Source organism: Diadema antillarum, unplaced genomic scaffold (assembly GCF_040938485.1).
Source record: "Diadema antillarum isolate AM-2024a unplaced genomic scaffold, OU_Dant_1.0 seq00000952_RagTag, whole genome shotgun sequence".
NCBI lineage: Eukaryota > Metazoa > Echinodermata > Echinoidea > Diadematoida > Diadematidae > Diadema > Diadema antillarum.
The window spans coordinates 50,863-76,256 of NW_027271800.1; the positions used below are offsets into that span (position 1 = coordinate 50,863).

The window sequence follows — 25,394 nt, forward strand, 5'->3', positions numbered from 1 at the left end:
AAAAAGTTATTTGTTCTCATACTTCCGGGTTATACTGCATGGTTGTAATTAGGTTTATAAAGCTTAAATGATTCCCTATCGCTCCATGACGAATAGTTCACAGATAATTTAGCCAAAATATAAGTTGATATATTAGAAGTTTTGTTAGTGCGCACCTTCTTACTATTTTCGGATTAACAAACCTTCGGAATAACAAACCTTACATTATTTTTGGATTAACGAACCTTTGGAATATCGAACTGTTTTTCAATTTCAGATTGACGAATTTCCGGACGAACGAACCTTATGATCAACAAGCCATTGGAAATCTGAACTTTATTTAATTTTCGGATATTCGAATCTATTAGTTATTATGTTAGGATTAACGAACCTTCCAAATTCCAAATTTCATATCATTTTTAGACCAACGAACCTTCTGAATTACTCCGCAAATTTTCGAATTAAGGAACCCAATTTAATTTTTAAAATAACAAACATGTATTCAAAGGGAATTTGTGTGTTACGGAATAACGAACATCCGGAATGACGAACATTACCCATCGTAATCCCCAACTATATTCGTCGCTGTTGTGAAATTATTTACCGGTTTGCAAAATAAGTATAAAGGCATCTTTACAGTTCTGGTTCGCGAGGAATACTCTCATACACTGTGGAATTGAAGTGATCTTCTGTTTGGGGGGAAATTTCGTTTTCGTACAAATCTATCTTTGTGGAAGACAAGCTGTTGTGGCTCTCACAGCCATCATTGACGCTTTCACCAGGATCTGCTTCTAAAACGAGATAGCCATGTTCATCCATCTCATGCTCCACTCGTGACCCTCGGGTCATTGCATAAGGGCCAAATTCGACATTTCCTTCAATATTCCAGTAGGTAGGACAGTACTGCGGTTCTGGAATAGGCGCGGATTGTTCGGAAGCTGAGGGAATTTCGTGGTAAATTGACGATTGGCATTTCCCACATTTGTCATCTACACCTCTGGCCTGAATAGATGACGCCATGCTGATTTCTTTACCACATGGTGAGACACTTGGTTCAGGTTGAAATCTAGCAGCTCTGTGCAGACTGACATTGGAAAGGAGGTAGCCGTCTTCATCAATATCTTCTTCCTCTTTATTAAAATGCCTGGATTGAAGAAATATTACCTTCTTCTTCCCTTTCTTCTCTGAACCTGACATGTCCATGTATAGTGCTTTCGTGTTATCCGCTGCCTCATTATTACACTCGTGTTTACCACCCTGGTGTATGACGTCATGAGGACATGATCTAGTGTATGCTGAACCTCTCCCGCTCCTCTGTCTAGTTTCACGAGATCGGTCCGTTGAAGATGACGTATGACCCTGTATCAGGAAACCCACAAAAAATCGCCAGGAGGCATATCTATATGAGGATAGCTTCTGAAAAGGGAAATATCATTACTCAGCAAACTTTCATGTTTCCTCATCATCAAAATACATGATTGGATATCAAAACAAACAGGAATGATGTTATGGAGAAAAGGAGATCCAAAAAATACCGTCTATTCTAGTGAGTGCAATGAGTCAACTTATGTCAACGATTTGTGTGTGGACTAAGTTGACATTCAAAACTAAAAGCAACTACAGGTACAGATTGTCAGATAGACGTAGATCTCGGGGCACTTAGTTGCATTAGTTTAGCATGATCATATCAAAATATCAAAGGTACCGCTGACTGAAATATACAGTGGACTCCCGTTATAACGAAGTCCTCGGGACCGGCAGTTTTCTTTCGTAATATCGAAATTTCGTTGTAAACGAACAGTGTTAAACAATTAAAAAACAAAACAAAACATATAGTGGATAATTTTGCGGAATTGTATCATAACCGTGTTCGATATAACGAGAGTGCAGTGCACTGTAATCACCTACGTTTGCTCGATGGAATGAGATAAAAGAATTTGCTCTATATCAAAGCCCCCAACACGCTCTGAATTGAAATACACTCACAAACACACACGCATACACACATACACACACACACACACACACACACACACACACACACACACAAGTTGAAGGGTTTCTTGCTTTCTGCTCCTTTTTGAAGAATGCTCACCCCCTTAAGATATATATATATATATATATATATATATATATATATATATATAACACTTTCACATATAAAACCACAACCTGCGAACCCGAATTTATGTGTCGTTAATCACCTCTGCTGAGTTCTCATACGTGTTTTCTCGGTGACCGATGGCGCCACCAGATTTGTTGTCTGGATGTTGAGGCAAAACATAAGTGTCGATACTGGTAGAGTGCAATAAAACAACGCCGTCTGTTGAGCCTGGTGTCGAAGTGTTCAGAGGATTCAGCTGCGACTGCTCTTCACTTGAGTTGACATTTGACTGACCAGAAGCCTCTGTACGCCTGTATTACATTATGTAAAATAAAGAGGAAAAACGTTAAGGAGTGAATCCATACTGTCAAACTGGAGGAGATGTAATTATAGACCGCTTAAAAAAATAAAATAAAAATAAAAGAGTTATGAGACATTATTACTACGTAACCATAAATTAGCTAGTATAGTTTAATACAAAAGAAAGTTTGAACTTTTTGTTGAAAGTTTTGATGTGATTAGAATTCCAATGAGATGTAGCTTTCCTCTTTTTATTTTCAGTTTAGATTTGATTATTTTCATTATCAGTATGTTACAAAACATCATCAGGAGAATGCAATGATAGGTAAAACAGCAAATTCTAGCTGAGATGTTTTCTCCTCTATTTGATCCCTTGATAAGGTATGTTTATTCAGTGTTCACCGTTGTATTGGTGGTGAGATTTTGCGAAATAAGTAACAAAAATATCGTTATAATGACAGAATTACAAAATCAGAAATTCGATTCCCATTGACTTTAATCATACTGTTGTGATGACCTGTTACCACTAAATAAATAAACCACCCCTATTCCCTTTCCCCATATAATAGTTTGTATTAAAAAAAGTCACCTTTTCTTTTGATGTTTCCACCAAGCCATTATCATGGACAGCATGACAAGATCGGCGAAAACAACGCCGAGAAGGGTTCCCAAGATGTACGTAATGAAATTCATCCCACAAAGTTCGGTATCTGGTTCGGTATCTGGAAGATAAATCATCTAGTTATTCCATCGTCACCTCGAAAGCCAATGGAGGAAGAATTTGCTCTCGCAGTTTTTTTTTTTCTCTTTAATGATGACTATAGGCAGAAATGACGTTTGTTTTTGTTTTTCATAATCAGATCAAATCATTATGAAGAGAAATAGTTCTATTCCGTAACCTGGCAAGATTTCTCACTTTGCTGAATTATCGCAGTATACTAACATAAAAAAAAAATTGTTTTTGCTGTTGACGAGTGACTGCTAAGATAGCATGAGATCGTGAGAGACTTCAGAAAATCAGATTATTCGTGCCCGGTTTGAAGTGTTGTACTCATAGAAGTTCACACACCTGACGGAAAGAGCATAATTATGGGAATTATTACACAAATTCGTATAAGCAGATTCTGAAGTGATTACTGTAGTCGAAATGTTTATCACAACAGTTCCCAAGTCCCTGATTTACATTCAGGCAGAGCATTCAAACCTGACCAAAACTGTAAACGAATAAGGGATTAACAAAATTTTCTGTAAATGTTTACTTTGCATAGGCAGACGTAATGTACTTGATCGCTTTTGTAGGCCATATTCACGATTGGAGCTTTTTCAAGAAAATGCATTTCTGTTCGACCAACGCAATGTGTTCTATGACAGTAACGATACTACGAAGACCTGATAAAGTCGCCAGACATAATATGTTTTCTTCAGTCCCTGTTGAAAAAAAGCACATTACAACTTGCCATTTCTTCATGGACAATGGGTATTCTGACTTTTGAATATGCATCGTCTTTCTGTCTGTCTTGCTTTACTGTCTGCGACTTTCGTCTTATAATGTGTTCATTGAGATATGAACTCAACTCACAAACTTTCATATAAAAAAAGAACTGGGCCAACGCTTTATTGATTCCAATATTATTTTAGTATCAGACTTTTTTGTCATCATAAATAAAGCAGTAGCACTTTCATACCTTGAATTTAAATTCAAATAAAATGATGTCGAATTTACCATAAATTGTCACCCGTGGTTCGCTTTTGCCATAAAAACATGTTAACAAAAGGATTACCCTAAAATGTAGATCAATTGCACCAAAATAGTTTTGACGAAATTACTGCCAGTGAGAAGGGGAAAATGCAGTAAAAAAAAGCACTTGCTATATGGGTTGAATCAATTACTAAACTCACGTGACGAAGAAGTTACAGTAACTGTTGTCTCTCCAAATGACGTCTGAACTTGAATAGTCGGTCTATGCCCTGTGCATTTTAATCAAAACACAGGCAATACTGACAGTATACTAGTACATGTTGATGGGAAATCTCCTAATCAGTTTGTACTTTTTGTGACAGCACTTTTCTGTGCAATATTACAGTTTTCACACTTTCCAGATCGACAATACGTACATGCATATACAGAACAATTCTTGTATCTGTCAGATATCAGACTTATTTGCATGGTGATCAAAGTACAGCAGTAACAGTTTGTAGTGTATGAGTGCTCACAAAGGAGAAGTCGGCATTTTATTGAATTCATGAGATTGTCTTTGTTTTCTAACATGTCTCAAATCAACCGTTGCAGTCAAATGAAATAATACCACATTAACGACAACTGAATTTCGAGGAAGATGAACATTTTTTTAATTAATATTTTCGATAGTGATTGACATCATCTTTGACGTCATCTTTGCTGTTGTTGTCACGGTTTTTCAAAAGCGCTTTGAGGCTGGTCGAGATTGTGCTTCATGAGCATGCTATTATTATCTATTATAATTATCATAATCATAATCTTTAGGACATTTGTTACAACACAAAAAATTTTGTTCATGCGGATATGATGAGCTATATAACTGCAAGCCTTGGTACTTACCATTAGACGTGTTTTGCATACTTTGTGTGGGCTTTGTGCTGATGTTGACATCTTCCCACTCATCGTCTGTGAGCAAAAGACCCACACACAAAAATAGTGAGAACCACATAAACAGAATTCGTCCCATAGCGTGGCATAAAATGTCACTCAGAAACTTCATGGACTTAAAACGTTGTCTTATTGAAACGTAGTGATGAAAGCGCTGTAGTAATCTGTCATGAATCGCTTGTTAATGTTAAAAATACATTTCATCTCTTTTTGTATGTTTTCTAATAAAGGCGGGAAAAGATCCAGGGGCATTTTCAAAAACGCATCAGTCATTCTCATGAACATAAAAGACCGAGATAAGACTAATCTTTCCCAATGGTTTACATGTTAGGGTATCATTTAATCTGTGCATTACGAGTTGTATGATTTTAAGTTAATAAGTCTTGAATGATACAAACGCATTTGCATTACTTAGTTCAATTGTTCCATCAGGCGTGGAAGTATTAATTCAATGTCGTTCCTAATACAACCATCTGTCATTGTTCCACACTAATTGATGAGAGATTGGTTTGAAATACTGTGGTTATCCGAAATTAGGCAAGATTATACTGTAGGATGTATTTGCAAGTCACACCGTTGGTCTCCTTTCTGGCTTCACGGCAAGACGGAGTTGAAGTGTTCCAAACAGGGAAGTAGGTCGACCGCCCCTGGTAGTCCCATACACTGCATTGTCGCACTCCCGTTCACGACGAACTCTCTGCCACAAGCGAGAGTTATCTTGGACCCGAAGCGTGTGATATTCGAGTCCCAAAGACCGTTAGGCACAATCCCCGGATGATCACAAAACCCAACGGAGACTTTCAATGAATAAAGAAGGCAGGGATTAACTTCCCATAATCAATTATATATAATCCATGTTAATATGCAATCATGATAATAATGAAGGAGAATATATCACAATATATCTTTTTTTCCTACAACATAATAATTCACTTGTTAGTCCCTTAATTGGACCGACGCGACAATGAAGTACCCGCGGATCTCAGATCAGAAAGACCAGCACATACACAAACACACACACACACACACACTTTTATTACACGTACAAGGAAAATGTATGACTCAATTTTTCCAAGCCATGTATAGAATCACTAAGAAATATGAATAATACACTTACCCATATATCATACATAATAATTAATCCTTGTAGTTTCTGTAATCTTAATGTATGATGCCATCCACAAAGATAATAAAAAATCAGTGATAATCAATTGATCAGTGAACTCTTGTAAAATAACAATATTAAAAGACTCATGTATTATTTACCAGAAGGTTTGGAATAACTTGTTATTTCAATTAAAAGCAAGTACGTGCAATAACAAAGTACATTTTATGCCATCAGTGTGGACAAATTTGTGCTTCTGTGATGATCATTGAAGAAGTAGCAAATACAGTAGCCATGGAAATATATATACATATATATATATATATATATATATATATATATATTGAAGATCATTTTTGATAAGTTATAAACATTTCGAAACAATGTGGGCATTACAGATTTTAACTATCAGGACCACTTAACACCTACTACGTTGACTGATGTTTGGCTGCATTCATTTCACTCTCTGTTAAAAAAAAATACTTCTGATACTCACGGTTGAACGAATAAAATTGGTCGGATTCAAGCTGTGTCCTGAGAGGACATGTCCAATCGTGGGAAAAGCTTCCGCCAGAAAGGACGTTTGTATACACTTCCGACTGGAAACATATGCATCCCTCTTGATGCATGACAGCAACGTTATTATCTACGAGGTTTTCCAAACAGGCAGATATACACTCTTCGTCCGAATGAAGGCCAAATCCAAAGTTAGAAACGGCCTGAAATTCCTGTTGGTTATCCTTGTAGCATCCGAGAAATCCGGGTTCTACGCAGTTTCAAAATATGATGATGAAAACCAGCAAGTGCGGCTTTTATAATATCATCCTTATCATTTTTCATGCAGGTGTCAATAACTTTAGATGATTAAAATAGAGATAGAAAACATACAGTCAATGGAAATAAAGAGCATATTCAATTTAAGGAACAGGGAATCATCCAACAAAGGGGATTTGTAACTGCATACTGGCATAATGATAAGGGTTTTTTTCTCACAGTTTAAACAAAATCAAGTTCGTGATAATGTGTACGTAAACGTGTTTGATTATATTGCGAAATATATATATTTACATTTTGGGGGGGGGGGGGGGGTGGTGGAATCATTTCTTTATTCAAGGAATTATATAACATACATAACCAGGTCAATTATTTAGATAATTGCAGGTATACATCAAAACTTACAAATCACAATTGTAAGAACATATGATACAGATGACACCCGTGAAAATAATGCGCCGATTTCAACAATATAACATTTAACACTAACAATCATTATACAAATATATCAATTCCATAAACCAAATATATATTCATACAAACATGGATAAACATTTCAAGGAGGATTAAAGATTAAGGATCTCCATGTGAGGTTTTCTTTCTCAAACAGTAACTCTGAAAATTGTGTCTCTATCTTTTCCTTCCAATATTTTGCAACATCAACTTCAAGTGCCAATGGTACCCTACAACTCGAATCTCCGGACGTAATCCTCTGAAAGTCATGAATATTGTGATTCTTTTTTTTTCGATCTTTTCGATTTCTTTTTCAAAACACGAGCCAAAAGTGTGTTCACAAGTGAAGAGTGTGTACGCATAATTATTCATGGATTCTGTATATACCGTATGTCTTACCTCGGCATTTGAGCCTAACAGCTCTGTTTGAAGAACACTCGGTGGTTGTCGATAAGCATTCATCAAAACGTAGAGATCCTGTACATTGGTATCGAGGACAATTGAGCTATTCAATAGTTTCTTAATTTAGAGCTCACGATTTACTCAAATTAATGAAATTCTTGCGTAGAGTTTTGACTGATTTTTTAACTGATTTTTAATGATTGACAAATTGCCCTATAATGTACATCGACGTAAATATATGCATGGAATTAATCAGTTTTTAGTAGTAGCCACGAAAGAAAACATGGGCATACATACTTGCAGGATGGGCAGGATTTCAAGTTACGACCTTCTGATCACCGTACAGGCGTCTTATCCACTAGACCGCCGAGATGCCGCCCGACAGTTAATGCTGGTTGTATTCCTTATAGCATGCAGCGGGTACTGCGTATTTATTCAAATCAATGGAATTCTTGAGTCGATATTATTATTATTTTTTTTTTTTTTGGTGCGACTGATTGGCACACATCGACGTGAATATCGTGGCTACTACTAAAAACACTGATTCATTTCGTAGTTGTCAACGTTTATGTATAGGACGATCTGTCAGTCAGTTTCAAGAACTCACGATGTTACAAACAGTCAGCAAGAAATGACCCATGTAATGGAAAATTGTAATGATGTTAAGAGTAATAACCGAATAAGACGGGAATTTTAAAAGAAAACAAGTTATAACAATGAAAATAAATTGCACTATTCAACAAATATTGAGTGATGATTTTACCATGTGTTTTTAATCGAAATAATCTTGATCTTTCAGTGACTCAGAGGTATTGTACACTCGAGTACGCATCGAGTATTAATTTCATTGCCAAATTCTATAGTCACCGTTCGAACACGATAGGCGTTCAATCCTCTTCCATGCTGCTGTATGATTACTGATCAAAATCTGACCAGAGAACTCCTTTGCCGCTGGAAAGCCGAGCTCTGTGCACACCCGTTTCGCAGATGCGTTGGTAAATCCATCAAAGCAGACATAGTTGTCTGATCCGGTGACTAGAAGGCCGTCCAGGTGAGAGGGTCCGTCAACCAGCTTCACCGACGGTATTCCTTGAAGATTGATGAACAGTAGTTTCATGCTCTATTGCTTCAGTTTATTGGTATAGTACTGAATGGAATGCTCCATTCAAACATGGTATGAGTATTGAACGAGCACTTATTGTATTGAATGAGCACAACGTGTTGCAGGGTATTAGAGATAACACGGAGAATGATGATCACGCGTTTTGTTACAGAAAGTCATTGAATGAAATTCTCCCTACCATGCCTACTTTGACAAATGTTTTATTTACATCAATTCATCGAAAGAGTCGTCATTGTCATTTTTTTTTTTTGGATATGATCAAGACCGATGAACTTTACCCCGGGGAAGCTGTGCGTGTAACCTGAAAATGCTAATCGGAAATGAAAGAACACACTAATGAATATTATAATTATATAGTGTAATAGCTGAAGACATGCCTATGGTACACAGAATGCCTATTTGTCCAGATAGAATATCAACAGAAATTCAAATTCAAATTCAAATTCAAACTTTATTTTCACTTTCTTCCTTCAACAGAATGTACAAGAAACATTATTATGAATTTGACATGCGAATCGTTGCAAATGTATATAACCAAACAGGATTAACAACATGTTCATGTCTACATGATCAGTACAATAAAGATACACACACTCTATATACACCCTGAGAAAAAAAAGTGGAGGTACCCACTCAAAAGACTAAGCTTGTAACATGTGGATACCTCTGAGGGAAAGGGGGGAAATGGGGGGAAAACTTACAACTACAAAGAGTGCGGGAAACTGGGGAAGTGGGGAATAGAGAAAAAAAAAGATAGCAAAAGTATGAAAAAAAGGGAACAAAAAACAGGGAAAAGAGGAAGAGAGAGAGAGAGAATCCAAAAAATTGTTTGTTTGATAGATACTTTATTTTCTGCAAATCAATATACATTGTACATAAACTGAATAATCGTGAACATGGGAAATATACAAAGTATATTTGAAACAGAGTCGTTTGACTTGCATAAACAATGATATAAAAGGAAATTAATGATATTACAGTATGCATGTCTATGCAGCTGGGATTACAATAACAATATTATATTTAGGAAATGATAATGCAGAGGGCCGCCATTGTAAGCATTGCTTGAAAAGATGGCCGGCCCGAGGAAAAGGTAGGTAGGTAAATTGGTAAACAATACAAATTCTGCTGCGAGGATAGCAGGGGAAAATAAACTCTGATGTGTGAAGGTGGTGAATGTGCGTGCGAGTGCTTGAGAGTGCACAGGGGCAGATAGGCTGGGATTTGGAATGATAAAATTGGTTTGCTGGAAGAGGGAATGACTTACGATGTTGCTACTATCGGGAGACCAACATAAGTCATATAAATTATTCGGGCTTAATTCGTATTTGAAGTATACTGTGATAAAATATGCTTCTTTAAGTTTGCTTTGAATGAAAACAAGGAGGCACACTGTTTCAACTCTTCAGGAAGAGTGTTCCATGTATCCGGACCGTGATATCTAATCGACTTTTGAGCAAGTAAAAGCTTTGGATTACTTAAATGAAAATCATGGGAACGACGGGTAGGGTATGAGTGAATATGATCATTAGTAACTAGGGCATTATGGAAAAATGGTAATAAATTTCGAATGTGTTTGTACATAAATATAGCAGTTAAATATGAATGTATATCATGGGCCTTTAGGGTTTTTAGGCGATAAAATATGGGATCAGTGTGAGCCAAAAAATTTGAATGTGTGCATATACGAAGAGCCTTTTTCTGAAGAAGAAAAATTGTGTTCAATTTGGTTTTGCTACAGTTGCCCCATACAATATTACAGTACATTACATATGGTAGAAATAAGGTGTTGTATAACATCATTAAAGTTTGATCATTAATTAAGTATTTTATTCTCCTTAACACACCAGTTGCCTTAGATATTGCTGTTATAATATTCTGGACATGAGTATTCTAAGTTAGATTGTTATCTAGGGTCACTCCTAGGAACTTGGTTGAATGTTTCTCAGCAATGTTTATATCATCAATAGAAATACTTTGAGGAAGGGTGGGTTGAGATTGAAGCGTATGAAAATGTATAAAACATGTTTTATCAATATTCAATGAAAGCTTATTACTTCTAAACCATTTCGAAATATTACTCAATTCCATGTTAAATGTATCCACCAATGTTACAATATCCTTGTGGGAATAAAAAACATTGGTGTCGTCTGCAAATAAAATGAAGTTTAAACGAGGAGAGGAATTAATGATATCATTAATATAAATCAAAAAAAGTAGGGGCCCGAGGATAGATCCCTGAGGGACACCACATGACACGTTCAAATGGAACGAATGACTGGATTTAAATGCAACATATTGTTTTCGATGACTTAGATAACTTCTAAACCATGACAAAGTAATCCCTCTCACGCCATAATTATGTAATTTTTCAAATAAAATGTCATGATCAATAGTGTCGAATGCTTTACTAAGATCCATAAAAACTCCAATTATGTGCTCCTTTTTAATAAGCGCATCAATAATATTATCAACAGATTTAATTATAGCATAATCGGTAGAAAATCCTTTCCTAAAGCCAAACTGATTCACATTTAATATTTCATTTTCAATCATAAACAAGGAGAGACGCTTATAAACTAATTTTTCTAAAATTTTCGATATTGCAGGTAACAATGAGATGGGTCTATAATTTTTCACCAGTGATGGATCTTCTCTTTTATAAATGGGGATAACTTTGGCGATTTTAAAAGAGTCTGGAAACTCACCGTTAAGTAAGGATAAATTAAATATATGGGTGAGAGGGGCTGCTAAGGGGTAGATTATTTTTTTCAAAAAATTCACCCTTAATTTGTCAGGCCCACAGGAATTACTACATTTCAGAGATCGAACAATATCAATAATTTCTGATTCATTTATTGGAGTAAAAAACAATGAGTTTTGATTACTTTCAGGTAAGTAATCTTTATAATTTTTGATATCATTTATGGGAATAGATGCAGCTAAAGAAGGACCAACATTAACAAAAAAATTGTTAAAAATATTTGCAATTTGATCAGAATTAGTAATAACTTTATCATTATGGGTAATGCTATCAGGACATTCCGTAGGTTTCTTTTTGAGTATTTCATTAACAATCCGCCAAAGAGCATTTTTATCATCCTTATTAGATTCGAGTTTATTTGAAATATATGATTTACGTGAAACTCGAATCAAAGAAGTTAATCTATTTCTATATGTTTTATACCTTTTCACGTTTTCAGGAGTAGGTTTCCTCAGAGATATTTTATAAAGACGGTTTCGAGTAAGAATGGAATGTATAAGACCTTGAGTAATCCACGGTTGCCGGGCTCTTTTCCTTCCATTTACTTTGGGAGTTAAAGGAATATGTTTATCATAATAATCTAATAGTTTTTGTTAAAAAAAATCGTAGGAAGAATTAACATCTTGGAGTTCAAAGACTTCATTCCATTGTTCTTCGAATAAATCTTGATTCAATGACTCAATATTTTGTGGCGTTTCATTTCGATACATTTTCAAATATTGTTTGGGTTGGCGACGTATTGGAGTTATTACAGATTTATCATTAATCATAAAAATCGGTAAATGATCAGATATATCTGAATAAAGGATACCGTTCATACAGGTTTCAGTTATAACATTAGACAGTATATTATCTATTAATGTTTTACTGTTGGTGGTGTTATTTATTCTGGTGGGTTTATTGATGTGGGGATGCAGTGAGTTGGAAAGTAATATGTCATGGAAATGGGTAGGTTGTAATAAATCTATATTGTAATCTCCCATCAAAAAAATGGATTTTCTTTCTCCAAAAATTTCGTTAGCACATTGGTCGAAGTTGTCAATAAAAGATTGAACGTCATTTTGTGGAGGACGGTAAATAGTACCAACTATAATATTTTTCTCATTATCATTTAAGATTTCAATAAATGAACTTTCTGCTCCCTGAATACCCAAATCAGTTCGAATTTTAAATCTAATATGATTATTAACGTACATGGCAACCCCACCTCCTATGCCATGTTTTCTGTCATTACGAATAAAATTATAATTTTCAATGCCAAATAGGTCCGGGGAATTGGTGTGCAACCATGTTTCGGTGACTCCTATAACGGAGAATGGAAAATCATTGAGGGAACTTAAAAATAATTCAAACGTATCGAAATTTTTAGTTAAGCTTCTTGAATTAAGGTGAATTAAACTGAAATTAGCACAAGTCTGATTTGCCTTATTGAAAAAAAACTGACTGTTGAATTCATTGATAGTGAAATACTGGCTTGTGTGGTTGACTAGCTGTTGGTCATCTATTCCAAAATCAAAATCCATTTACAATGAGTGACATTACGCAGTAATGGCCTATCATGAAGTATGGTGCAACGGGAAGTGCAGTGCACACCGTATACACGGGATGTATACGATGAGGTGCATCGGTGCGTGACGTGCTGTAACTGACCATTAGGAGGAGTGACTGAAACAAAATTACTGACATGATCTGCAGGACTGCAGAGCATAGACACACAAAAACACAAGAAAGAAAAAAAAAAGTATTGAAGAGTAATAATCGACCGTAACTATCTGCCTTACGCAAAGCAACATAGAATCAAAACGGCAATAAACCAGCTCTGAATTTATCGGTTCTAACATTAACTTTAGAAAATAAACGTAAACTTTATAACTGAACTGAGAACAATATCACGATTTCGGTAATGAGAGTGACATGAACAGCAAAGTTTCTCGTAAATTTTACCACTGAATACCGGCAAAACCCGCGGTTGGTAAAGAGAGAGGGAGAGAGAGAGAGAGAGAGAGAGAGGAAGAGAGAGAATCTTTAGAGATTTTAAGAATAAAGTTTGAAACTTAAATCAAAATTGCAATGAGAAATCAATGTAAGTACACTATGGTCTAGCATCGACGTCAAGTCAATGAACCCATGGATCACCCCCCCCCCCCCCTCCACCCTCCGCAACAAGTCACCCAGTCAACCCGACGTACAACAACACATTATAACAATAAACAGAATTCTGCATTCGGGGCAACCTCATGCAGGCCACCGGTAATCATGGAAACCTCGGTGAGGCATGACAGAGGCATGCATAGAATACTTTGATCTAGTTTCAATAGTTTTAAAAAAAAAACAAGAACAACAACAACAAAACTTGATATTTTGGTCATAAATGAAAACGTACATGTATATGTTATGGGCTGAATGGGGACCCTGTTTGTGAGGCATGTGGTGGGTCGGAGAACGTCCCTTCGGCTGGAACAATTAACAAACATACATAACTTATGTTTACAAAAGTGAATATGCCATTACCGACTCAATAATATACATGTAGGAGACGTTGGTACAGGATGATTCCCATTGTACCCTATAGGGTCGCCTCCAGTTATCATACGGTTACAAAATGTAAAGGGAAGAATATAACACATTAGTACACTAATGCATACAACAATGATGCATACAACAAGGGCGAAAGCCCACAGAGACAATCAGCCAAGTGTTTTCGAAAGTGACACATTGTCGAGCAGCTTTCCAGCGGAAGAGATTCAACTGTGAGGACGAGAGGACGAGAGCACGTATAGAATACTACCAGGTAGTAAAAATAATATTGGTGCCTCGAGAGAAAGCAGCCTTACAGTGAAAGAAGAGAAGATGATATCGTGCTCACAGAAATATTACAAAATTAGATACATTCAGTTACATTATAAGACTTCAAAAGAAACATTTTCAATCTCTTTTTAAAAGAATTCAATGAAGGTGCATTTTTTATATCCATAGGAAGGGAGTTCCACAATCTTGGACCTACATAAATAAAAGTCTGTTGAGCTAGCAAGGTTCTTAACAGAGTAACTGAAATTCATTTGACTGTCTAGTTGGGTATCTATGGTATGTCCGGTTACGCATAAACATGGAGTTAAATACAAACGGGAGGCAATTATTATTATAAGTATACATAAACTGCCCTAATTGTAATAAAAACAAATCTTTAATTTTCAGAATCTTGTTATCGAAAAACAAAGGATCTGTATGTGAATATGGAACGGTATTACAAATAATGCGAAGAGCCTTCTTTTGTAACAGTAGAATCCTATCCAATAATAATTGATGCGTGTTTCCCCATACCAAAATTCCATAATTTAAATAAGGCAATATCAAAGATGAATACAATGTTAACAACGAATGCTGAGGAATAGACAGATTAATCTATTAATAACACCTATGTTACGTGAAATTTTCTTGCATACATTATCAATATGAAATTTCCAAGAAAGTTTGTTATCAACTATAACACCGAGAAACTTTATATGGGAAACACTTTTAAGACAGCGTCACCAAAACAAATGTCCATATTTAAATTATCTAAAGTGTTACTAAAAAGCATATATTTTGTTTTTTGGATATTCAAAGACAACTTATTTGCTTTTATCCACTCACATAAATTTTCTAATTCGGAATTAACTGTCTGCACAAGAATATTATTACTTTATGTGAGTAAAAAACATTTGAATCGTCGGCAAAAAGTATGAACGATTACACATCTGACGAAGCACAAAAATCTTTAATGTAAACAATAAACAATAGTGGGCCCAATAAACTACCTTGTGGCACGCCACACTTCAGTTCTCTCATATCAGAATTATGATTGTTCAAAAATACATATTGTTTGAGATCAGTTAGATAACTCCTGAACCACTCCAAGGCCTTCCCACGTATACAATAATGAGACAACTTGTAGAGTAAGATATCATGGTTTATAGTGTCGAAGGCCTTGGAGAAGTCCAGGAAGATACCAATCAAATGTGAGCGATTGTCTAAAGCATGTGCTACTTTGTCAACAAAATTAAGCAAAGCGTGACAGGTGCTATGCTTTTCTCGGAATCCAAACTGCGAATTTGTAAAAACATCACACATCTTTAGAAAATTCATCGTTCTTTTATATATAATTTTCTCTAAAATCTTGGACAAACAGATAATAAAGAAATAGGTCTGTAATTACTAACATCTAACTTATCTCCATTCTTATATATGGGAATAACTTTAGCTGCTTTCATTTGCTCCGGAAACACACCCGTTAACATTGACAAATTAAAAATATGTGCCAAAGGATCCGCAACAGAAGATATAACACTTTTCAAAATCATATTGCTTATGTCATCATAACCGGAACTTTTTTTGTTTTTCAAACCAGATACAATATCAGTAATCTCGTACCTCGTGGTAGGGGTAAAAAATATTGAATTCATATTATATCGATTTAAAAAATCAGAGAAATGTTTATTAGTATCGGGAATTTCTTGACCAAGGTTTTCTCCGATTGTTGTAAAATATATGTTAAAAACACTTGCTATATCAACATGATTATCAATAATTTCATCATTAAATCTCATTTTCGAAATACTTAACTTTTCATTTGCAATATTCATTGCTTGTTTCAATACGTTCCATGTACTTTTCATATCACACCTATATCTCTCTAATTGTTTATGATAATATTTTTTCTTTTCAATACGTATTATCTTAGTGAGAGTATTCTTATACAAAGTATATTTAATTCGTGCTTGTTCAGTTTTTTTCATTTTAAATACATAAAACAGTTTATTTTTCCTATTTATGGAAAGTAAAATAGACTTGGAAATCCATGGAAGCTTTGGAGTTGTTTTATAATTCCCCCGCTTATCCTTTCTTTTAGGAATGTGAATATCCATATGATTATCAAAAATTTCCAAAAAATTATTCAAAGCCAAATTAATGTCATCAGTATCAAACACACAATCCCAATTAACATTATCCAAGGAAGCACAAAAAGAAGACAAATTTTCTTGGGTTACTTTACGCCTCAAATATCGCTGGGATGAATTATTACTAATATGGCTAAATTTAAGGTGCGTCATTATTGGAAAATGATCAGTAATATCTGATAAGATTATCGACGAATTTGGAAGGGTTAAAACGTTACTAAAAATATTGTCAATTAGAGTGGCTGACTGACGTGAAACGCGTGTCGGTTTCGAAATAAGAGGTTAGAAAGAAAAGGATAAGAATGTCTCAAGAAATTCTCCCGAGATGTTGTCCGTTGTATGCTTTAAGAAGTCAATATTGAAATCACCGAATATAAAAGAGTTTGAGTTTATAAATAAAGGGTTTGTAAGCACCTCAGTGAGATATGATAAAAAGTCTCTGTTGTTGGAATTTGGAGGTCTGTAAATAATACCTATTACAATGTTTTTATTACCGGGAACAGTAATCTCAATGAAAAGTGACTCAACAATGTCATTCATTTTGCTAAGCTCATCAAGGACAGTGCATTCAAAGCAGCAAAGACAAAGACTGTCTTACAGAAAACTTTTTGCTAGGTCTCTAGATCTGTCAACAAAGCTATGATACAAAATTAATTCATGCAAATGACTTGTTTTGTAAGTCACACTCTATTCTTACTGCATCCACTCTGCAAAGTGGCAAATGGATGCCTGAATACAAAACATTGTCCCCTTTACGCGACTTGAATTTTATAAAACCTAGGAGGATCAAGAGAAGGAGTCCAACTGTCTAACTCCCTTTGAACCCATGTCTATATGGGTGAGAATTTTGAACGATGTACAATTGCCAATTTTCGTACCTTATGACATTCTTTCCCTAAGAACACGCCAGGATGATCTACGAAACCAGATTTTTTCATGTCATCTCAAAGATTGGTAAATTTCCTTTGAGGAAATATATGGTTTGGTTGACTTTTGCCTGATATTTTTCATTTCACAAGGACTTAAAGCGTAAAAATACGGTAAAAACGCTATTTTCACAATAATTTTTGTTTTTCAAACTAATGATGTGCATTTTTAATGGTACGTGGCATCTATTATCTGACCATGTTTTGGATCTGACATATTATGGGTATGTACCACAAAATTATAAGAACTTTATGAGCACGTACAAAACTACAGAGAACAATTAAAATATCAAAGTCCTAAACAGACGAACGTCCGTGATGCTTTTATTTCTATCGCTGCTGCAAATTGTACTTTGTTGTCCCAACTGTAACGTATACGAAAATTTGGTGTTCCACCTAATGAACATATCCTGCAAAAATTGTACGTCTGCTGGCTGTACATGGGACGTAATATTCTTTTATGCAAAATTATACTCAGTTTTCGTCACGGACGTGCTTCCGCTATTTTCTAATAAAGATCGTAGCCCATGAAACGTTATTGGCGATATTGTTCTGAGTCGTAATCAACTAAGATCTAGCAACACGATGATATGTTTGTTTTGAGTTTCTGTCCATCCTTTGTCAAATAGGAACCGAAATTGTATTTTTAGACGAACCTCCAAGAAAAAAAGAACGTCCGTGATGATTAAAACGTTTTCGAGTGGGACACCATCTTGCTTTGATGGCGAAGGTGCATTTTACCTTTGGCTCTCTTGCCGAGGAGCTGCATGCCATTTTTGGAGCGGACTGAGGTTCGTCCGCAGTTTTTGGACCATGCAATTCACCAAAAACCAAGCAAATAATTGATATTTTCTCTGAAAATTCACCTCCTGATCCCCCTCTGAGCAATACATATGTTATAAGGATGTCAAATTTCTTATAATTTGCATCGACAATACCTTTTCAAATTTTTGAAAGAGTTAGGAAGGCTAGGTACTCTCTGCCGATTAGTTATCCGTCCTGGAACATGACCCTAGTAGTAGAACGAACGTCCGTGATAATTCCAGAGAACGTCCGTGACGTATGCAATCCCTCCGATAGGGATAACTTGTCCCGAAAGTGTCCTGTATTCTTTTAAACTTTTGGCTCGAATAGCGACAAATATAGTTTTACAAAGTAAACAATGAGTTTAGAGCAGTACTTTCAGAATGTTTAAGGCGTTATGTGATCGTGATGAACAAACAATTGAAAATTTACTCACAATTTTACGCTTGTTTTCCCTCTAATTATACAAAAACAGCTAAACACTTTAAACAAAGTTATGGGAAAATGGAATTTTGCGTAATCTGTAATTTCTGTGCGTTTAAATTTCTTTCTAATGAGGTTCTGGAGACAATTTGTACTGTTACAGGTTCTGAAAGTTTCGCTCACGGACGTTCTGTCCGAGAAAGGAAATTTCTGACAATTACAAATATATCACTGCACATAAGATTAAAGTTAGTTGAAAATATTACCAAATCACCGAGCCACTCATACCCGAAAGTGAATAGCGTTCAGCACTCAATTTACCTGTAATAGCAAACGGAAAACGTTTTTTTCACGGATGTTCGTTGGTTGAATAAGTCAATGGATTACATAGTAGGAGAAAGAGGATCAGTGCCACTTTTTAGTGACAGGTGCTCTAAGTGTTTATCTTTTGAGTATGGTAGCTGCCGTCTCAAACAGAACACATCCAGTTTTGGTCTCCATAACGGACGTTCGCTGTAATTGTCATGATATTAAATGCCTTAATTCATTCTTATTTTTCTCTTCATGACGATTTTTCTTTCATTCCCTCAATAGCCTGAACATGCTGCGACCAAACAGAAAACAAAAACAAAACAAAACAAACCAAAACAAATCCGAAAAGTGCTACGCAATCACATTCAGGATAATGACGGAAGAAGTCTGGAATGAGCATGTGTTGAATAAGAAACGGAAAAGTTTCAAAAGGACGTGGAAGCGTTTGAATGAAAATGACTGAGAAACAGAGAAGGGATCGAGCTCCAACACACAGAGAAAAGAATTGCCAGTGCACTCCCGTTATACCAAATTCCTCTGGAGAAGTTTTTGTTTGTTTGTTTATGTTTTTTATTCATCGAAATGCCGTCACAAGCGAACAAAAATCATGCAGTATACAATTATTGTCTGATGAAAACACACAAATCCTCCGCTTATCATCACATGGTGTTGTTTTATACTCATCAATGAAAAGCAATATTCAATTGTAATTTTTTCCAAGATTTTTTTTTTCATTTTACATTTAAGAGACAGAGAGATCGTCAGTTTGTTTGTGCTTTTGTGCTTACTTTGAAAACACATGTTTAAAAAAAAGTAATGATTAAGAATAGGTTTAAGATTGCACTTTGATACGTTCGCTCTTCCAAGGATTCGTTACTCCGATGTCCAAAGGTTTGTTATTCCAAAATGAAAAAAAAAATGTAGTTAATTCAGGAGGTTTGTTATTAGAAATGTTCTTCGAAAAATAGATATTAAGGATCATTATTTTAGGTCCGTTCTTCTAAAAGTGGAATGGGCCTGATATTCGTTTAGGTGAAAACGGTTATTATGAGGTTTTGAAGTTGGAGGATTTTAGTTATTAACTTGTTTCTCCACATTTGAATAAGCGTACATAAGTTTTCATGTTCCAATTAATAAGCCTTTCGGATAACCTTCGGAGATTCCTATCATTTACCGAATAAAAAAGCTTCATGATTATACGAACTCTATCAATTTTCGTATTGACAAACTGTATGAATAACGAGCCTCCGAAATGACGCGCTACAAAAGGTTTGTTATAACAAACCATATTGTATAATATCGAAGTCACAAACATCCATCCAAGATATATGGACTTATTGTGTCTTATTATGACGAAACTTCGCAGTATCGAACCTATCATCATTTCTGACTGATATAATAACACAATTTTTTCTCGGTAACAGTGTGTAACACAAGGAGCAAACACAGAGGGATTTCTTCCTAACGTATTCGTTTGCCCTTCCCAGCTAAACTTCGTATTTCTATAACGGAGCGCATTTCTGTTGTTTTTCTATATCAATTCTTTGTCATAATTTTAGCTGTGACCATGTTCGTTATATAAAAAGCAGATTTTGCATTGTAGACTTTATTGAAGTTTAGGACCTGAATATTTACTTCATGATAGCGAAATTTTGATAAATATATTAGTTCTCAAGGATGGACTACGTCACTGAGATTACACGTACGTTTGTACGTTCATTTACGAGAGATGGAAAAAGCGTTTTCTTTGATTCCTCAGTATGAGAAGATAAACAAGCTTATATAATGGAGAATTGGTAATATCTGTTCAGGATTTTGCAGAGGAGTTTGGTCTCGACATGAAATTGCTGTTTGTTGTGAGTAGAATGCGTTTCCAACTCAAGAGAGCTGCATTGTTCAATATCTTGTTTGTTCCGAACGTCCGTGAGCTACATGCGAACCTCCGTGATGAAAACTATGCTATGTTTGTTGGGTGATAGAGACTGCCCAGATGAGATACATCTTAAAAAGGTATATTATTATTTGGGAGTGAGGATTAAAGTATAGGATAGTGAAATAAGAGGTGAAAATATTGAGTTTCTGTAAAATGCGCGTAAAGTGGAGAAAGTGTTTAGCGGAAGAGCAATATTTTCACAGAAATGACGAATTTAGTTAAATCATCAGTTGTCTACCATTACGTACAGGTTAAGTGTACAAGCTTAATATTCTACAATCACGTACACATGTCCCTTAAGATATTTCGTTAGGATTTTGAACTGAATCAGATCTTTGGAAACTATGTTAAATGGTATTCAAATGTATGTGCATTACTATTCCTTACGGACGTTCGCTACTCTGGACATGGTAAACTTCAGCGGTGAATAAAAACTTGTTCCTGTGGGAAAATCCTGGTATAATTGGGTTCATATTAAAGCTTCAGTTATACTCTTTCAGGTAAGATGAATGATTTGGATAATTTCCTACTTTTTAAATTTTGCCTTGTTTTGGCTCAATTGTACATCGTTCAAAATTCTGACCCATATATGAAGGCATTAAAGTAAAAGTATTTTGTATTTTGTATTTATTTATTTACCACTTGTGGGATGGATAGCCCTTTCAGCAAATTGCTGTTTTTCGAAGGGGTCCAACCAAAGTAAAAACAACATAACAATACACAAAACATTCAATAGGGGAGAGTAGTAAAAAACAACAACAAATGAAAAGAATGACTGTACAAGAAATACACAAATTTAGCTGAAACAGTAAACAAATATAAGTATACGCGAGGTACATATAAGGAAAAAAAAACTCAAACAATAAGGAGCAAAAAAAAATCAGAGGTAGGAGGGGGAAAAAAGAAGAGAGAGAGAGAAAAAAAGAGCTAAACAAAAATAATATCTCATACATTATACCAAATCAAAATGCCATAAACTCAATAATATAAAGTATTCAATGCAATTGGAATAGTCTTCAAATAACGTTTAAAACTCTCAACTGAAACAAATTTACCATATATTAATAATAATAATAATTCACAACATTTATATAGCGCGTTATTACATAAAATGTCTCTAAGCGCTATGGGAACAAGAAAACAATAGAAAGGGAAGAAGAGGAAAGTAAAGAAAGAAAGAAAGAAGAAGAAGGTACAGTTTCAGTAACGGTATAAGACATGAAACACAGTCATAATACTATTCAATAAACAAATACGTTTTTAACATGGATTTAAATTTGTCTACTGAGTCTGTTTGTTTCAAGCATTCAGGTAAACTGTTCCAGAGTTGAGGTGATGCTGACTGAAAAGCTCTAGAACCATAAGATTGTGTATTGACAGGAGGAGGTATTAAAAGTGATTTGTTGTTAGACCGCAAGTTCCGGGAGGGTAGGTATTCAGTTATCAACTGTTGAAGATAAACCGGTGCAATATTTCGCAAACATTTAAAAGTTAACAAAAGAATCTTGAAGTTAATTCGTTCGCGGATTCTTAACATATGGAGTTCTCTCAGTAGTGGGGTAACCGACTCACGTGAACGACGTTTAGCAATAAGCCTGGCAGCTGAATTTTGAACTCTCTGCAGTTTGTTGATTTGCGCATCAGGCAAACCATACAAGAGACTGTTGCAAAAGTCAATGCGAGACATAACTAGTGCCTGAGCGAGTCTCTGGGTTGTCTTTTTCGTCAGAAATTGGCGGATGCTGCCAATTTTGTGTAGGGCAAATGAGGCTGATCTGCACACATTGTTCACATGAGTTTTCAAAGACAGATTGTAATCAAATATGACACCCAAGTTCCTTGCATCTGTGCAGCATTGTATAGTAGTATCATCTAAAGAAATTGTACTAATTGGGCTTGAAATCCTGTGCCTGCTTGTGAAATGTATACATTCTGTTTTGCTTTCATTTAGCTTCAAACCATTCCGTATTGACCAACTCTTAATGTCCGAGACACATGCACTGAGTCTTTGTATAGAAGTAGACTGATGCTGCTTTTTGAAGACAAGGTAAATTTGAGTATCATCTGCATAGGTCATACACCTTATGTCATGGTGCTTGATGACATCCTCTAATGGAGATGAGAAGAGTGTAAAGGCCAGTGGGCCAATCACAGACCCTTGGGGAACTCCGAAGTTGGAGGAGGTGATTTGTGACTCAGAACCACCAACGACGACAGACTGGGTTCTATTAGTAAGGTAGGAATGGAACCATTCAAGGGCAGTGTCACTAAGTCCAAATCTATCATGCAAACGGCTAAGCAGGGCATCATGACTCACGGTGTCAAAGGCAGCCGAATAATCCAATAGCAGCAGAACTGCCTCCTCACCCTTGTCCAGAGAGAGAAGAATATCGTTTGTGACTTTTAGCAGGGCAGTTTCACAACTGTGGTGTGGCCGGTAGCCTGACTGCATCTCAGAGTAAAGATTGTGCTCAGACAGGTGATCTTGAAATTGAGACAACACGAGTCTTTCAATAATCTTTCCGAGGAACGGAAGATTAGAGACCGGTCTATAGCTCTTAAGTTCATCCGGACTAAATTTAGATGACTTCAGGATCGGAGTTATATGAGCATGCTTCAGAGAATCAGGGAAATGACCATCCTTGAGGGAAGCGTTGACAATGGATGTAATAACCGGAGTTAATTCATTGACACAGTTCTTCAGCAGCCAAGTAGGAATTGGATCACGTCGACTGGAGGTTGATCGAGACTCTCTAATAACTTTCTGAACTTGGCTCCGCACTATCGGTGAAAAAGCATGAAAACAGTGCTGAGTGCTTTGAAAACTGATGTGAGATAGATTATCCGAGGGTAATTTCTGAAATGACTTGACGAGGTCATCGATCTTGTCGGTGAAGAAATCAGAAAACCGATCGGCAAGAGATTCGTTTGGGTCGTTATCAGATGGGAGGACCTTTTTGGCACTGGCTGAAGTCAGACGATCAACCCTCTGGAAGAGTTGATGAACGTCACAGTCGTCAAGCTGCTCGGAGTAGAACTCTTGCTTTGCCTTGGCAAGTTGCTTGCTGTAGAAATGACATTCATTCTTAAGGATCTGGCGATTGATTTCAGTTCGGGAGTGACGATATCTTCTCTCCAGTTGTCTTACCCTCTGCATATATTATATCTAGGTCATTCCATAATTTTGCGCCACGATAGATGAAAGATCGTATACCATAATTAGTTTTGGGTTGGGGGAGTTTGAGTTTATGTTTGCCAGATCTCGTTACATATGGGGTTTCACGCACATGAAACATACTGCTTAAATATGATGGACAAAAATTATGGGTTATTTGGTACATAACGCATGCTGAGTGTTTTCTCCAACGCACACTAAGTCTTTCTAGTTTAAGTACATCATACAAATTTTGCGAAGGAAATAAATAATCCACATTCAGTACAATCCGAAGTGCCCGATTTTGTAATACTTGTAATTCATTAAGATAGGACTTGTATGTGTTTGCCCAAACTACATCACAGTAGTCAAAATTAGGCTGAATAATTGATTTGTAAAACAATAATGCCGTGCGTCTATCAATATACAATCTTATTCTACGAAATAGATATAACAACTTTAACACTTTTTTCTTCACATAATCAGCATGTTGTTTCCAACATAAATTCTGATCAATAATAACACCTAAGTATTTACAACATTCATTTCTCTTTATTTCATTATCATCTATATAAATATGACAACTGTTAAGTACTGTTTGGCACTTTTTCAATCGCTGATGTGTACCGAGAAACATTACTTCACATTTCTTTGCATTCACGGTGAGTTTATTTTGTTTGTATGGCATATCATTAACAAAAATAGAAAATAATAAAGGGCCTAGAAGTGAGCCCTGGGGTACACCACATTTCAAATCAGATTCAGTAGATATATAACCATTCACAGACGTATATTGTTTTCTATCTTCAAAATAATTTCTGAACCACCTCAGTGCATGTTGGCCAAATCCATACATTTCTAACTTCTGCAATAATATACAATGGTCGACTGTATCGAACGCTTTCTTGAGGTCGATTGTTACAAGACCAACAATATTACCTTTATCAATCGCATCCAACCATTTTTCTGTTACGTTTAATAATGCAGTTTGCGTTGAGTGCATTGGTCTAAAACCTGATTGACATTCTGTTAATATCTTATTTTCATTCAAAAAATTATTAACTTGATTATATACAACCTTTTCCATTACTTTGCCCAAAATCGAAATAACAGATATAGGGCGATAATTTTCAATGTCTGATTTGTCGCCGCCTTTGTGAATTGGAGTGATGCGTGCGCACTTCCACTGACTAGGTATAATACCAAGTTGCAGTGACTGGTTAAGAATGTGTGTCAGTGGCGGTGCAATAATGGAGGCTATTGGTTTCAGGAGCT

General features: G+C 35.7%; 2 protein-coding genes across 2 annotated transcripts; both read right to left on the bottom strand.

Annotated features, from left to right (window-relative positions):
- Positions 1 to 612: 612 nt before the first annotated feature.
- LOC139741759 (uncharacterized) lies at positions 613 to 5,227 on the bottom strand. The gene is made up of 5 exons (XM_071652342.1): positions 4,962 to 5,227; positions 4,283 to 4,351; positions 2,973 to 3,105; positions 2,184 to 2,394; positions 613 to 1,338 (listed from the first exon to the last, which is right to left on the bottom strand). Exons 1-5 carry the CDS (start codon positions 5,119 to 5,121, stop codon positions 613 to 615), a joined length of 1,299 nt encoding a protein of 432 aa, XP_071508443.1. The 5' UTR covers positions 5,122 to 5,227.
- Positions 5,228 to 5,603: 376 nt separating this feature from the next.
- Positions 5,604 to 24,122, bottom strand: LOC139741760 (uncharacterized). Its single transcript, XM_071652344.1, has 3 exons — positions 22,943 to 24,122; positions 8,677 to 8,832; positions 5,604 to 5,806 (listed from the first exon to the last, which is right to left on the bottom strand). Exons 1-3 carry the CDS (start codon positions 24,120 to 24,122, stop codon positions 5,604 to 5,606), a joined length of 1,539 nt encoding a protein of 512 aa, XP_071508445.1.
- Positions 24,123 to 25,394: the final 1,272 nt, after the last annotated feature.